The 16,984-nt window shown below is 41.1% G+C and overlaps 2 protein-coding genes across 10 annotated transcripts in view; both read right to left on the bottom strand.

Annotated features, from left to right (window-relative positions):
- The window catches only part of si:ch211-269e2.1 (cohesin subunit SA-2), a 52,314-nt gene that overhangs the window by 35,296 nt on the left and 34 nt on the right, over nucleotides 1–16,984 (bottom strand). The window contains exons 1-7 of one of the 9 annotated variants that reach the window (XM_065025314.1): nucleotides 10,824–10,890; nucleotides 7,002–7,081; nucleotides 4,935–5,062; nucleotides 2,892–2,979; nucleotides 2,098–2,262; nucleotides 1,753–1,849; nucleotides 1,518–1,591 (exon numbers count right to left, since the gene is read on the bottom strand). In XM_065025314.1, the coding sequence (XP_064881386.1) occupies nucleotides 1,518–1,591; nucleotides 1,753–1,849; nucleotides 2,098–2,262; nucleotides 2,892–2,979; nucleotides 4,935–4,978 (468 nt within the window). In that variant the 5' untranslated portion in view covers nucleotides 4,979–5,062; nucleotides 7,002–7,081; nucleotides 10,824–10,890. Of the gene's footprint in view, nucleotides 1–1,517; nucleotides 1,592–1,752; nucleotides 1,850–2,097; nucleotides 2,263–2,891; nucleotides 2,980–4,934; nucleotides 5,063–5,370; nucleotides 6,912–7,001; nucleotides 7,082–8,546; nucleotides 9,162–9,236; nucleotides 9,438–9,884; nucleotides 9,910–10,334; nucleotides 10,430–10,823; nucleotides 10,899–16,984 lie in introns of those variants that run through there. The other 8 variants (XM_029658133.2, XM_029658448.2, XM_029658616.2 and 5 more) reach the window with 8 other exon arrangements.
- LOC115129179 (P2Y purinoceptor 8-like) lies at nucleotides 12,782–16,982 on the bottom strand. The gene is made up of 2 exons (XM_029659312.2): nucleotides 14,610–16,982; nucleotides 12,782–14,460 (listed from the first exon to the last, which is right to left on the bottom strand). The coding sequence occupies exons 1-2, from the start codon at nucleotides 14,969–14,971 to the stop codon at nucleotides 13,701–13,703; spliced, it is 1,122 nt and encodes a 373-aa protein (XP_029515172.1). The 5' UTR covers nucleotides 14,972–16,982; the 3' UTR covers nucleotides 12,782–13,700.

The following is a 16,984-nucleotide window of genomic DNA, read 5'->3' as shown; positions in this document are numbered from 1 at the left end:
AATCTATCCTATTTGTCCAATGCCAAATCAGTGCGTCTTGTTTGCAAATAATGAAATCTGAGCACGGTACTTTCAAAAGTTAGGCCTACCTTTCCACCCCCAAATGTATGGTTTAACTGCTGACTACTCTTCTCCCGTGGCTTAACCCAACGAGAGAAGGTCACAAGTGTTTCCCTAAAAGCTGTCTGGGTTAAAACATCTTCTATTTGACATAATTTATGGGGCGGCAGGGTAGCCTAGTGGTTAGAGCGTTGGACTAGTAACCGAAAGGTTGCAAGTTCGAATCCCCGAGCTGACAAGGTACAAATCTGTCGTTCTGCCCCTGAACAGGCAGTTAACCCACTGTTCCTAGGCAGTCATTGAAAATAAGATTTTGTTCTTAACTGACTTGCCTAGTAAAATAAAGGTAAAATAAAATAAAGTCAATAGCTTTATCAATTGATAATGACAGAATTAGATTACTTCCCAATCAAAGTTATCCTCGGAGTGTCAAAGAAACGAAACAATAATTAAAGCATCACGGACCAAAGTGCTGTTAAAGATCACTTTATATAATTGGATCAGTTTTATTTTCTTCAAAATCTTAACCTGTGCTTTTTGCTGTTTCCTTTAATAAAAAGTAGGCCTATGGCATACCCACTCATACCCCCTCAAATAGAGTCTTGGTATGAACTTAACAGCCCTTGACATATAGGCTATTTAAAGAGCACATGGTGGGTGGAGGAATTGACTGACATTTATGGATATAGCAGCCTATAGCCTAACTTTGTTTGTCAAACAGGTAGGCCTACCTCTTATTTCTTAAATAGGAATAAGAGGTAGGCCTCTTTTGACCAGCAAGAGCAGAGCAGGCCGGGGCTCAGGGTTGGAATATTCATTGCAGTGTGTAAGGCAGGCTAGTTTTATATACACTATCCAAGCAGCTCTCTTAGAAATACAACTTTGCTCTGTGCTTCTCTGAGCATGCACTTCGTAGCCTATGGATAATTTGATTGAGACCATACTAAATAGCCTATAGGAGTAATATTAAGCGCCCAGTGGAAAATCAGAGGTGAGGAGCGGCATCAGGCACACACCCGATAGGTAGCCTAATAAGCAACTAATTCTAAAACACTGAGAAACATGGCCCTCCCCTGGAGTAGATTTTTTTAAATTCTTTTAAAAATCTAAACCCTTCCCTTGAATGAAATTGAAAAAGCATGACCATTCTCCTCCAGGTAACCGTACTGTAAATTTCAATCAGTCCCTTTCACAATATTTTTATATTTAAAAAAAGAAATCAATACAGTAATGAGATATTTATGATATGGACATTCCATTCCTGCTAAGTGGATATATAAACAGCTAAACAATTATTATATACATTCTGAGAACAGTAATATTTTACACACAAAGGTACCCATAAGCATTTCAGATTTTGGTTGTTGAAAAATGGGTTGGTATTACATTTTGCAACAAAACTCTTCAAATATAGATGGTAGACAGAGAGGAGGACACAATGACTGCCAAACCCACACCTCATCCAATTCCTCCACCATCTTCCTCATGACATCATCCTGCCTGCTTTGGAACATCTCAGCTGTCACCAAACCTGGAAAGGGTGACAAGCACTACAGTATGTAACAACTTGTATTCAAATACCTCATACTACATTACATGACTTATTCCCTTAGAGTTAACTTCTTCTAATCATGTATGCATTTGGTGGGTGTTGGGGAGGGTTGGGTGTTTTGTGTGTGTGTGTGTGCTTGCCTTTGCAACCGGAACACTGGATGAAGAAGCTAATGAGGTCCAGGAGGCCAGAGTCTCTGTCTGTGATGTACGCCTCAATCCAATCATCAACTACAGCCTGCAGGGAAGACAGACAGACAAACTCTCCCACTTTACATGTAGAAACAAAGGTGTCAGATACAAGACCAAGTCCTAAAGATCATACAGCATTGTTGGAGGGATTATTATGACAAAAAAAATTGATCTTTCCACCAGGCACAGACGTAAATTCAACATCTATTCCACATTGGTTCACTGTAATTTCATTAAAATGACATGGAAACAATGTTGATTCAACCAGTGTGTGCCCAGTGGGTTTATTCGTACCTGCATGGCACTCCTGCCCATGGTGACCACCTCGAACAATGTGACAGCCTCAATGTCCCCATGTTTGAGGTGTCTGTTCTGTGCCCGACCCAGACTGCCATTGGTTACCTTGGTGCGTCTGCGTTTGGCATTCTCAGAGCCCCCCCGTGCCCTCCTCTTCCCTCTCTGAAGGGTTAAATACAGGGAGACCCCCAACCAAACACAGACACCCAAACAGGAATATTTACAGACTGTTTCTGGAACATTCTTGGCTGAGTACCCAAAGTCTACATACAAAGTCTACATAGTAAATTCTTTACTAAACTATTTTTGATATCCTTATCTGATTATCATGTTAACTGAACAAGAAAGTATCCACCAGTGTTCCCCAATCAAAGCACAACCCATCCTGGTAGTAGGCTGTAAAGTAGCCTGTGTAATATGTATCTGTGCCATTGTAGATCTTATCATAGGCGGCCGGTGGCAGCTTAATTGGGAGGACGGGCTCATAATAATCCCTAGAACTGAATAAACAGAATCAAACACATCAAAACACATGGTTTAGGTGTTTGATACCATTCCATTCACTCCATTCCAGCTGTTATTATGAGCCTGTCCTTCGCTCACCAGTCTCCTGTGGATCCTATTATATGTAAATGACCAGCATTGAAATTCTACAATGTGTAAATGACCAGCATTGAAATTCTACAATGTGTAAATGACCAGCATTGAAATGCTACAATGTGTAAATGACCAGCATTGAAATTCTACATGACCAGAGGTGAGATTGGAATATGTAAATTATCAGCACCCACCAAAATCTTCTGTCTGTTCTCATTCCGGGCTCCGCCCACTGTGTGATTGACAGCTCCAGAGGAGTTTGCGTCCACAGCCAAGTTCTCACTGGGAAAATCACAGATGATAATGATGGACAACTACCACACAGGGCATTATTCAGAAAATGATTAACCTAGGCCTGTATTTAATCAACTGTAGATAGTGGATTTTCTGCATAGAGAGGGCCGGCATTATGGGCAGGCCTTAAGGCGTCCGCATGCTTCCCATCCGAAAACAGCTTGGGCATCATTATGATTACATTTTGTGACGTTATTTCAACAACAACAACAAAAATGTGTCTTTGATAAAAGGTTTTTCCGGCTGTTTGTGAGCACATTTGTTTCTCGAGGCAAGCCGAAGTCGGTAACTGAAGTCTATGTCCCTCCGTTGGTGACTGGTACCAAAGTAGGGATTCTTCAATTAAGTGTTTGTTGTCATTCAACAAGAGACGACTAGTTTTCAGCTTAAATTTTTCCACTTGTTAAATACTGCACCAAACATATTAGTAAGCAAAAAAAACAACAGGAATGACACACAATGAGTTATTTTAGATTAATTCTGACTACGGCATCTCAAGATGGACAAATAGTACTATTAACGCTTTTTTCACTGAAATTCTTTTAAGGGAGTATGCAGCACACTTTCGGTTTGCCTAGTCGGCTGAACTGAAGCAGGCTGATGCCTTTAGGCTAGGGTTACATGAAGCAACTTTCACACAATTTCTGTTGCAGGTGACATCATCTCAAGCAACTTTGCTGTTACATGAAGCAACTCAAACACAATTAAAATGGCATGCAACAGCCAATCAAATTAAAGCTGCTTGTTCGAAGATTCTAAACTCACCCCATGCCATCTGCTGCATTACATTGTGGTTTCACAAATGATTTGTTTATCCAACTGTTTGGTTATTGTAACAGCATGTATATACAAGAAATGCAGCCTGTACAATTTAGCTAGCTAGCAAATCGGACAATGCAAACACCAATGCAGCTAGCTACTGTAGCAATGAGCAAACCAAGCTAGCAACAAACTAGCTATGTTAGCTAGCACAGTTAATGTTGAAACTGGTCAGGGAGAGGTTTGGGTTCACCATGTACAATAATGTGTATACATCTCCTGTTGTGCTAGTCTCTGTTCTCTCAACCCTGATAGCGGGTTGTGCTTCGTAGCACTGACAGCTGTGTTGACATGACAACTCGAGCTCCCGAGTGGCACAGCATCTCAGTGCATCACTACAAACCCTGGTTCGGTTCCAGGCTGTATCACAACCGGCCGTGATTGGGAGTCCCATAGAGCGGCGCACAATTGTCCCAGCGTCGTCTGGGTTAGGGTTTGGCCGGGGTAGGCCGTCATTGTAAATAAGAATTTGTTCTTAACGGACTTGCTTAGTTAAATAAAGGTTAAATAAAAAAATAAAAAACTGGGTCAGAATTCCAAACCTTTGATAAAGCAGCCAAGCGAGTGAAACAGCATCCCTCTTTCCCATTTATCTGATGCTGTCTGGCCAGCATGGCATGTCCCATCATCGCATGATCGTTCAGAGAAGTCTTCCAGTGCACGCAATCTAACAATTTCTATATCAGGTGTCAACTCCAGTGGGGCACCAGTAATTTTTACTTGGGTAGTTTAGGGTTTGCTTGGTTGTAATCTATGGTGTATATACCACTTCAGCACCATCAAGCCCCTCTCTGGAGCCGCCCATCGTCAACTATTCCATCTACTGCTGCGCAACTGAGTGCATATCTGGAAAGCTACTAGGCATATCTATAACTGACTGAATCCCAACACAATAGACTATATTACTGCTACAACAACAGCATTAGCCTGAGTGCAAGTCTGTTTCTGCTTTAGACAATCTGTTGTTGTCTTATTTGCTAAGACAAAACATTTGCATTGTTTATAACAGAAACAGTCAGGCACCCTGGCTACCATCTCTCCATAATCAGCTTGATTAAGAGGTTTCTGAGAGTGGAAAGTTAAAACACCATCTATGAAATAGTGTTAAGAAGAAAGTTGCTTACTTATGTACTGAGGACCTGGAGGTGACTGTAGGTTCTGCTATCATCTCTTCACATCATCCCACAGGAGCTGGTATGTGTTTCAGTGTAGAGCTATGAGTATAGATGTGTCCAGTGATGTTTCAGAGTTGCTGTTGAAAAGGGAGACATGCAGATACTGCATCACAATATCTGTACAACTACACCATAGACTTGCAGTGCATTCGGTATATAAAAATTTAAAAATACCGGCAAGAGCATGTCCATGCTGTCAGGCAATTTCTCTTAATATTTAGGGAAGCAAATAATAGCATATCATTAACCAGATATAATAGCTGTAGTTGAATAGAGGGGGAGGCCTATAGGGTCATTGAGATGTACAAGCACTGCCTGAAAAAGACGGTTGAAATGTGTAGCATTCATTTGTTTTCTGTGGACTTTCAATTGGAAGTGTACTCACGGTGGAAATTAGATTAGCCCTGTTGTAGCAGGATTAGATTAGCCCCCCTATCCACATCGAAGGGACAGCAGCGGAGAAAGTGGAATGTTTAAAGTTCCTCGGCATACGCATCAACGACAAACTGAAATGTTTCACCACACTATCTGTGTGGGTGGACAAGGCGCAGTAGCGCCTCTTCAACCTCAGGAGGCTGAAGAAATTTGGCTTGTCACCCAAAACCCTGACTAACTGTTACATATCCACAATCGAGAGCATCCTGTCGGGATGTATCACAGCCTGGTACGGAAACTTCTTAGCCCTCAACCGCAAGGCTCTCCAGAGAGTGGTGCAGTCTGCACAACGTATCACCATTGGCAAACTACCTGCCCTCCATGACACCTATAGCACCCAATGTCACAGGAAGGCAAAAACCAAAGACAACAACCACCCGAGCCACTGCCTGTTCACACTGCTACCATCCAGAAGGTGAGGTCAGTACAAGTGCATCAAAACTGGGACCGAGAGACTGAAGTACAGCTTCTATCTCAAGGCCACCAGACTGCTAAATAGCAATCACTAACTCAGAGAGGCTGCTGCCTACATGGAGACCCAATCACTGACCACTAACAAATGGATCACTAGTCACTTTAAACAATGCCACTTACATTACTCATCGCATGTGTACAGTTGAAGTCGGAAGTTTACATACACTTAGGTTGGAGTCATTAAAACTCATTTTTCAACCACTCCACAAATGTCTTGTTAACAAACTATAGTTTTGGCAAGACGGTTAGGACCTCTACTTTGTGCATGACAAGTCATTTTTCCAACAATTGTTTAGACAGATTATTTCACTGTATCACAATTCCAGTGGGTCAGAAGTTTACATACACTAAGTTGACTGTGCCTTTAAATGCTTGGAAAAATCCAGGAAATTATGTCATGACTTTAGAAGCTTCTGAGGCTGATTGACATCATTTGAGTCAATTGGAGGTGTACCTGTGGATGTATTTCAAGGCCTACCTTCAAACTCAGTGCCTCTTTGCTTGACATCATGGGGAAATCAAAAGAAATCAGCCAAGACCTCAGAAAACAAATGTGTAGACCTCCACAAGTCATGTTCTTCATCTTGGGAAAAAAGCCACTGCTCCAAAACCGCCATAAAAAAGCCAGACTGTGGTTTGCAACTGCACATGGGGACAAATATCGTACCTTTGGTCCGATGAAACAAAAATAGAACTGTTTGGCCATAAGGACCATCGTTATGTTTGGAGGAAAAGGGGGAAGCTTGCAAGCCAAAGAACACCATCCCAACCATGAAGCACGCAGGTGGCAGCATCATGTTGTGGGGGGGCTTTGCTGCAGGAGGGCCTGGTGCACTTCACAAAATAGATGGCATCGGGTGGAAGGAAAATTACGTGGATATATTGAAGCAACATCTCAAGACATCAGTCAGGAAGTTAAAGCTTGGTCGCAAATGGGTCTTCCAAATGGACAATGACCCCTAGCATACTTCCAATGTTGTGGCAAAATACCTTAAGGACAACAAAGTCAAGGTATTGGAGTGGCCATTACAAAGCCCTGACCTCAATCCTATTGAGAATTTGTGTGCAAAACTGAAAAAGCATGTGCGAGCAAGGAGGCCTACAAACCTGACTCCGGTACACCAGCTCTGTCAGGAGGAATGGGCCAAAATCACCCAACTTATTGTGGGAAGCTTGAGGAAGGCTACCTGAAACATTTGACCCAAGTTAAACCATTTAAAGGCAATGCTACCAAATACTAATTGAGTGCATCTAAACTTCTGACCCCCTGGGAATGTGATGAAAGAAATAAATGCTGAAATAAATCACTCTACTATTATTCTGACATTTCACATTCTTAAAATAAAGTGGTGATCCTAACTGACCTAAAACAGGGAATTGTTACTCTGATTAAAATGTCAGGAATTGTGAAACTGATTTTAAATGTATTTGACAAGGTGTACATAAACCTCCGACTTCAACTGTATTTTATACCATCTATTGCACCTTGCCTATGCTGCTCAGCCATCGCTCATCCATATATTGATATGTACATATTCTCATTCACCCCTTTTAGATTTGTGTGTATTAGGTAGTTGTTGTGGAACTGTTAGATTCCATGTTAGATATTACTGCACTATCGGGAACCAGAAGCACAAGCATTTCTCTACACTCGCATTAACATCTGCTAACCATGTGTATGTGACAAATACAATTTGATTTGAGATGGACATGGTAAAGTACAGAAAAACTTGATATATATAAATATAAAATAGAGAGTGAAGTCACAAATGTGTGTTTTTCTACCAGATACATCTGACTCCTGAAAAATGGCATGGGGCTGTCTTGAATGTGTGCACTAAACAAGCCTGTGCAGATATCTGGAGTAAGAACAATGATGGTGTTTGTTATTTGACTGATTGTGAACTAGACATGCACTTAAAATGAGTTTGCACTTAACCTATTTAAAATCAGTTTAAACTGTATCTGCAACATCCTTATCATAGTGCTCTACTGAACAATCCCTTGGTGTGTATTCTGCACCTTGCTGGCTGTCACATATTTAAATAGGATAATTAGTACCCATGCTGTCATTTCCCAGGAGTGTGTGTACCTGGGTAAAAGACAACGCCTGTCGTCAGAAGAAACAAATAAGCTGTTGGAGTTGCGAATGATATGAATTTAAACCAAAGGTGTAAATGTAAGGAATGGAGAATGAATGTAAATTCTAATACAATCGCCTGTACGTGAGTTTTCAGCGGCAGTATAGCATCACTCAAGTGGGTGCTACACAGTAGAGTATCGACATATGGCTAAACAATGCACTTTTTAGCGTACGTTCTCGAGTGGCGTTTTGGAAAACACAAGTTACATCTTCGGTCGTTATAGGAAAGATGCATGTTAAAACACTCGTATGCCCACCAAACCAGCTGCGTGCGCCATCGTGCATAAATGTATTTTGTCTCCCTACACCAAACGCTATCACGGCACGCAGGTTAAAATATCAAAAACTCTGAACCAATGACATTAATTTGGGGACAGGTCGAAAAACATTAAACATGTATGGCAATTTAGCTAGTTAGCTTGCACCTGCTAGCTAATTTGTGTCATTTAGCTAGCTTGCTGTTGCTAGCTAATTGGTCCTGGGATATAAACATTGAGTTGTTATTTTACCTGAAATGCACAAGGTCCTCTACTCCGACAATTAATCCACACATAAAACGGCCAACCGAATCGTTTCAAGTCATCTCTCCTCCTTCCAAGCTTTTTCATCTTTGAACTTATATGGTGATCGCCATCTATACTTTCATAGTATTACCACAACGACCAGCAAAACAGTTAGTCTTTCAATCACCCACGTGGGTATAACCAATGAGGAGATGGCACGTGTGTACCTGCTTCTATAAACCAATGAGGAGATGGGAGAGGCAGGACTTTCAGCACGATCTGTCAGAAATAGAAAGTTGTTCTATTTTAGCCCTTGGCAGCGAAGATGCTCACGAGCAGTGTGGGTGCAATAATTGAATAACATGGATTTCCACATTTATGTTGCGACCCAAGTAACGTGTCTGGTCTGGTCAGCATGTAATATAAATGCCATCGCTGTCGGGAAACCGGGCCGTGGAACAGAATAACTATCATATCATCTGAAATGGTTATCATTACAAAATGTTGATTATACTCGGCCCATAGTGCATTAAGTCATGCACCATTAATATAAATACATCTACTTCCAAGCAAGTATTTAAGCAATAAGACACAAGACACAGCGCTGTATAATGAATAAGGTCATAGGGCGTTGTTCGGCCCGACATGACAGCAAAGCATGAAAACAAATTGATCTGAGAATTACTATTGTATTACCGCCACAGGATATAGTCTTCCTGGTCAAAATATGAGCAACATGCCCACCCCAACTAGTCATTGGCTATCTGCTAGAAGGATCCCACCTGATCTTCCCTCTTCCCGGATGCCTTCCATTTTTGAAGATATTTATGTTCATTGTTAGAATGGCCAATGGAGTATCTGGTCAATTTAATGAAAAATCTGTGGTCCCCTTTACAACGGTGTTCACTACTTACCACAGCCACAAAGTCATAAACACCAAGCACATTTTTGTCTAATTAATTTTTACGATATCGCCCACGTTGACTTTGTGGCTGTGGTAAGAAGTGATAACACGTATTGTACACGGAATTCTGAGTGCTTCTCGAAGCGTTCATTCAAACTGCGTGCTTTATGATCACTGGCAGATAGATAGCCAATAATTCCGTGTACAATACGTGTTATCTATCTAAAGAACGCAGTTTGAATTAACGCTTCGATAAACACTCACAATTCCGTGTGCAATACGTGTTATCACTTCTTACTACAGCCACAAAGTCAATGTGGGCGATATCGTAAAAAAATTATTAGACAAAAATGTGCTTCTTGGTCTTAATTTAAGGGTAGGATTAGGCATGAAGTTAGCAGTGTGGTTAGGTTAAAGCAGAAATAGGCGGTGTTTATTACCTTGTGGCTGTGGTAACTAGTGAACACAGTTGTAAAGGGGACCACAGATTTTCCATTAAATTGACCAGATACTCCATTGGCCATTCTAACAATGAAAATAAATATCTTCAAAAATGGAAGGCAGCCGGGAAAAGGGAAGATCAGGTGGGATCCTTCTAGCCAATGAGGGCACAACGGTTTCCATTAGTTACCAAAACCCCAAAGTCCATAATTAAGTATTATTTTTAGTCTTAATTTAACGTTAAAGTTAGGCATACGGTTTAGCAGTGTGGTTAAGTTTAGGTTTAAAAATCACAATGTAAGAAAATAGAAATATGCTGTGGTAAGAGTGACGACCAGGCTATAAAGTGTTTTTTCTCAGTTGCCGGATGTAAACGTGTCCTACTTATATTAGTACATTCTTAACAACCTCGTCGTTAAAACGCTTCTATTAGATTAAATGAACCACACCTAGCAAATAAGCCATTCCATATTTTGTTAACCAAATTCGACACACTCATTGACCTCGATACAAAAATTCCTCGCTTGGTAAGCGGAAAAAAATAAAACGCCACCTGCTGGAGAAGACAGATTGTGCCCATTTATCCCTCTCTCTTCGCCTCTTCCTCTCTGCTGTGACTGCTTCCTCCAGCCTTTCGGTTCCCATCCCCCATGTTTCACTAGTTCATTCCGATACGAATGTCATGGGCTGGCTACTTGTACAGTAAATGTCTTTTGACGGTGTGGCATGATATTTGAATAGTGTAGTAGGCCTACCTAACGTTTCTCATCTAGTTTCTATCTCGATGTTTTGATAAGAACAAGCTCAAACAACAACATCGATCTCACATAGGGCTGAACAGCTGACTGAAATACTGACTATTGCAAGAAAACATGAGTATAACACGTTCCGTAATAAAAGTCTGAAAACATATCCAGATAAAAATGTAATTTTCTTACCAGAAGCATGAGAATTCCAAATAGCAGCTGTCAATGAGCAGTGCCAGGTCCCTGATGTGACAGCGCCATCCAGCGGAATTATATAAACAGAAAGCAGGAGGAGGGACATAGACCTGACCTATCCTAGAAAAAGACTAAAAGTCTAACTTTTGCAGTGTTCCTTTGTAATTTAATTGATATATAGTGTCAGGTGGAAATGTTTATTGTATAATGACAGGTGGTAAACATTTGGATGTCTAAAGCTTAATTATCAATTATAAAACATATTTGACATTTTCATATGGGTGTCAAAGGCAACCATAGAATAATACCATTTTCAAAACTGCTACAGATCAATTTTAAGTTGAACATAGTATAGGGCTTCATTTGATGTCTAGCACGTCCTATGGAAACCCTCTTCATAATTTTTTCCCATGTTTCTTTGGCAGTTACTTTGATTTTATATATTTTTTTTTCTATTTCCAAATTATGGAACTGTATCAGTCGTAATGGAAGGAAATCAGCTTAAGCCAAGTGCTCAAGGTGTAGACTTTATTTACAGGTCTTTCATGGTGATCCAACAGCGAAGGCGCCATGTAATAGAAAATATCAAGCAAATCAATGCATATAAATCAGACATGGTTATTCATATTGTAACAAATCTTGATACAAATATTTAGATCTCTGTCAAGACTCAATATATGCTAAACAAATATTCTGATCAACCACATGGTGGGTCTATAACAGGCACCTATTAATATCTCTTGATCTGTTTGACTCTGAGTTATGGAATTTGGCACACATTCTCAGGGATGTGAGTCTAGCTAACCTGTAGAGCAGGGGTATTCAACTTACACTATGAGGTCCGGAGCCTGCTGGTTTTCTGTTCTTCCTGATAATTAATTTTACCCACCTGGTGTCCCAGATATATATATCAGTCCCTTTTTAGAGGGGAACACTGAAAAAATGCAGTGGAACAGGCTTCAAGCTTTGGAGTTTAGTATGAGGGCTGTGGAGTATTCTTGTGTTTGGCCTCATGGTGGTGCTGTTGGAAGAAGGAAAGCTGCTGAGCAACAGTTTTCTCTAGAATCTTTGAAAGAAAAGGGAGGTTTGAGATGGGCCTATAATTTTTCTAATCATCTGGATCAATTGTTTTCTAGATATTGTTGTTTAGATTTTCAATATATACACTGGCAACAGCCAAAATAGATAACCTCTAAATCAGGCTCAACCTGTAGCATCTGAACAGACACAGATTTTCAAGACCCCTCATCTGCTGTTTCTTCGCTCGCTGACCGCGTGGTGTGTTTTCGGGACCACCCACTTGTAGGGGTCTGACTGCCAACATTTTCGGCCATTTCTACATGTAGAATTGGTTCGTGCTAGGTTTGTAAATTACTACTGGAACTCTGTTTAGAAGTGCTAAGTACTCTCGGCCGGCAAAGGCTACCCGTGTCCATGCCAAGAAACCAAAAGGAATCTGAATCACAGGACCTCAAACCGATACATATGCACTTGCAAAGGCAATTCCCATATCCATCATTACATTGGTGAATGCATCTAAATAAGACAGTCTCAACATTTTATCACAGTTCCTAAATTCAACACTTTTCATAGTACTGAACCCAATCGTAGCACACAGGCCATAAAGTTCTCGTTCTCGCTCAGATGTTTACATTTTTACATTTGACTCATTTAGCAGACACTTTTAAGGTTAGAAATGTTTACATTTATATTTTAGTAATTTAGCAGACACTCATATCCAGAGCGACTTACACTACATTTATCTTAAGATAGCTAGATGGGACGACCGTATATCACAGTCATGGTAAAAAGGAAATTCCTCAATAAGAAGTTAATCAGCTAAGTAAGTGCGAGTAGGAAAAGACAAGTGCAATTATTATCATTTTTTAAATATATTTACTTATGGAGTGTTCCAATGTTCCACATTGGGAAAATGACATCAAAATCGCAGAGAATGAGAATGGTAAATTAATATTTATTTCATGAATGAATAGAATTTTGTGATTTAAACACCCTAACATTCTAGATGACGGAGATTAACATTAAATTCATTACTGGTGATATAATTAGTGGGGAATGGATAAACATTTAACAAAGGTACCCACTGGGCAGAGAAATCAATTCATTGTCTATTCCACATTGGTTCAATGTAATTTAGTTGAAATTACCCCAGTAGGTAGGTTTAATAATTCACACAATGAAACAATGAATCCGCCCGAATTGGCAGGAGGCAGAGATCACATTTGCGGTAAAAGGAGCCTATCTTTCACTTAGCCACACACATCTCATTGATATCTTTATCCAAGTTGCAACAGTCCTTCACAAAATAAATTACCCTATTTTACTAACTTTTTGATGCACCATCTAGCCTGGTTTGTTACTGGATCTATATACAGCACACAAAAACATTCCTGTGAAATTATCTGAACAGGAATGTTTCTCAGTTTTTGTTGTTGTAATTTTTACCCCCTTTTCTCCCCAATTTGTAGTTACAGTCTAGTCCTACTGCAACTCCCATGCGGACTCGGGAAAGGTTAAGGTCAAGACTCATTCGTCCTCTGAAACACAACCCTGCAAAGCCACACTGTTTCTTGACACACTGCTCGCTTAACCCGGAAGCCAGCTGCACCAATCTGTCAGAGGAACGTGCATGCGCCTGGCCCACCACAAGTCGCTAGAGTGTAATGGGACAAAGACATCCCGGCCGGCCAAACCCTCCCCTAACCTGGACGACACTTGGCCAATTGTGCGCCACCTCATGTGTCTCCCGGTCACGGCCGGCTGCGACAGAACCCGGGTCTGTAATGATGCCTCTAACACTGCAATGCAGTGCCTTGGACCGCTGCACCACTCTGGAGGCCCTCTCTCTGTTTTTTAACAGTGTTGTTTAACAGACACTCTGCCGTTCTCTCTACCCTGTCCCTCAGACACATACTGGGCGGAGTACAGGCTCTCTCTGTGCAGGTCTGTCTTCCCCGTGTCCAGACTGCTCGGTGTTCTCAGCCTTAGCATCTGCCTCAACTTCTTCCGGAACTCCCTAGAGGCAAAGTAGTAGATGAAGGGGTCCAGGCAGCTGTTGAAGCAACTGAGGGAGAGAGTCAGCTTGTAGGCCATGTAGAGGGAGTCCCCGTAGAAGAGTCTCCGGATGGTGTGAGCAAGGAGGAGGATGTTGTTGGGAGTGAAGCAGAGCGTAAAGACCGTTAGGACGGTGACCGCGAGACCAATAGCCTTATCCTTCTGTTTGGTCTTGGAGTCTCGGGCCAGCTTGCGGATGATGCTGATGTAGCAGAAAACAGTGATGCAGAACGGGATGAGGAAGAGGATGACAAACAGTGCAAGGAGGAAGGCAGCCCAGGCCACCATGGATGGAAGCATGTCCCTCTTCAGAACGTCGAAGCAGGTGGTAATCCTGAGTTCTGGAACGTGGAACGTCAGGTCTGTTTTAGTGAGTGGGTACAGGACCAATAGGACGACTGCCCACATGGCGAAGCAGACAATCACAGCGAATGTCTTCCTTTCCCTGGTCTCACAGAAGAGCATGGGCCGGCAGATGCCCAGGTAGCGGTCTCCACTGATGGCGGTCATAGTTAGAATTGAGCAGTACATGTTGGCAAAGAACACCAGGGTCAAGAGCCTGTGGAAGATCAGAATATAATGAATCATTATTAATCCGTGATGAAAGAAAGTTGTTGGCTCTTGTCCAGGGCTTGTAAAAGGCACATATACCTCAATGGGACTGATGAGGATAAATAAATAATAGTCAAAAGAATAAAACAAGAATACCTGCACATGCCCGGGCCCAGGCTCCAATTATACCCTTGCATCTGATACATGATCTGGAAGGGCAGGACGAGGCCCAAGGTCAGGTCAGTCAGGGTCAGGTTGATCATGAAGATGATGGAGGGAGTTTTGGGAGACGTATGGAAGAGGAGGAGCCACATGGAGAGGCTGTTTCCTACCAGGTTGATGATGGTGACCACAATGTAGACAATGGAGATTGCTGTACTGGCTGTCACGTTCTGGAACAGGGACAAGGTGGTGTTGTCCAGTTTGGTGCTGTTGGAACTCCATGCCATGGTAACAATGACTTCACACAGACAACCTATGATCAAGCAGACATTTAGATTCATGTAAAAAGGTAGCATGGTCCTGTCTGGGATCTGAAAACCGTTTTAAAACAAGATTTGGCAGACTATAGTGCCACTGAATTAAAACCTGTTAAATTCTGAGTGTTTGTTTTGGACAAGGTACCAGGTCCGGCGAGTTTGGTAGATACTTTTTGTTTTACAACATGAATGTATAATGCTAGCGAGCCAGGCTAGGTATGATACCACAGATGAAAGGTGAATAATACAGTAACTAGCTAAATACATCAAGCTAAAGTGTAATGTGATGTAGCTTGTCACAACTCAAATCATACTGCTAGCAATGCAGTATGATTTGACTATAAAGACCATAAATAATGCGCTATGGTCATATTCATAGAGCATGGAAATGGTACACCCTGGTGGTCATTGTAAAGCAATGCATTTCCTTCTCCGTCCACATTACCTTGCATGAGTCCTCCACATGTGCCGTTGATCTAGCTCATGGTTTACAATAGGAAAAGTGAATGGGAAAATACGTTTGAAGTTTCCTCACCTGCCTGTGTCATATTTTAATTAGTTCTACTCCATAACTTGAAAGCCCTGGTTGCTAAGGTCGTTTTAAGATGTCAGGTTTGAAAATCCATTTAGCCATTTGGCACAGTGACTCACTAACCAAAATCCAAATGGTTTCAAGTGGCCAAGAGACATCATGTGATCACCTACTGCTATCTAGTGGACGAACTGGGAATCAGACAGGGGTTATATTTACTGTACATCAATAGATAGATAGAGATTTCAGCTTCCTCCTATGTATATCATTCATGTAAGAAGAAAACACATGGCACACGCCTTGTGCATTTAAAATGGCTGCGTTCCTATGAGAATATGTGCATGTTTAGAGCGTCATCATTAGGTCAAAGATCAGAATCTTTGTTTTATCCTTTTGGAACAGTAATTGGTGACATATTTTATTTCAAACCTAGAATTTGAAATCTGTTATTCCCCAACAAAAACCCCCCCGACAAAAAACTAAAACTGTACATTTCAAGGGTTGCAGCTCAGGCTCTGTAGTAGTCACATTGTTTCCCTTATCAGAATCCCACAGTTCTTACCATTTTAACAGTATTAAGCATGTGTAGGACTTATAGTTTTGAAACTGAAATGTAATGCCACCAGTGGGCGTCAGAGTTTGAGGTTAAATGACTGCATACAGTTTATGCTTCTTCTTTGAAGTGCATTGTTATTTAGACTTCTTTCTGAACTGAAAGCCAATATTAGGCTATCCCTCATCAAGTTGAAATATCATCAAGCCTAGAACAGCCTCCAGGCTTCTGTATCATAACGGTAAATACTGAATGACAAAAAGTATTACATGGGGCAATAATTAGAATGATCTAGTAATACTAGTCCTGTGCAAATATGAACTAGATCATGTGTTATAGATGTTGTAATAAAAAAGATTGTGTATTAAATCTATCATTTTTGCACTGAGTGTGATATTTGGCAATTGTTGTGGTGACAATTGATGTGATTTTTGACTCTGGAGTGAACCTCTACCACACTACCATACCTTCACCCACACATTGTGAGGGGGTAAATAACCACACACCAAATGTGACTGTTTCGGAGGCTTCTTCTGTCACATTAGACGAGCCAAAACCTCTCATGTGTTTCCTCTGCTGGCTCTTTCTATATACTATGGAACACATTTCCAGTGCAGTACGAAATGTGAAATTCCAAAAGTGTACGATATTCCAACAGTGCATTGGCTCTTGCACAATGAATTCCCCTCCACGTGCAAGTGAAGCGGTACTCTAAACCTTATACAAACTACACAACCAAAGCACAAGCTTTGCCAAAAGTAAATAGCACAGGTGCCCACCTGAATGAGTGCCTTGATTCTATACTTAAAATATATAATAGAATATATCTGAATATTATCCCTATTGTCTGAGACAATGTTATCCCTAATTGTAACAAAGAGCAATTATACATTTTAGGCTGACATTTTAACATTAACAGTCCAAATTGAAGTATCTCTGTATGAAATGTAAAGCAAAGAGACCGAGC

Source organism: Oncorhynchus nerka, linkage group LG1 (assembly GCF_034236695.1).
Source record: "Oncorhynchus nerka isolate Pitt River linkage group LG1, Oner_Uvic_2.0, whole genome shotgun sequence".
Lineage (NCBI taxonomy): Eukaryota > Metazoa > Chordata > Actinopteri > Salmoniformes > Salmonidae > Oncorhynchus > Oncorhynchus nerka.
The sequence above is the reverse complement of the archived record's forward strand: the minus strand, read 5'-3'. Positions and strand labels throughout refer to the sequence as shown.

Coding starts and splice junctions, on each gene's coding strand:
- LOC115129179 (XM_029659312.2), bottom strand. CDS start 14,971: ATGCTACCTTTTTACATGAATCTAAATGTCTGCTTGATCATAGGTTGT. Junction 14,461..14,609: donor CTGGGCCCGGGCATGTGCAG/GTATTCTTGTTT, acceptor GATCTTCCACAG/GCTCTTGACCCTGGTGTTCT.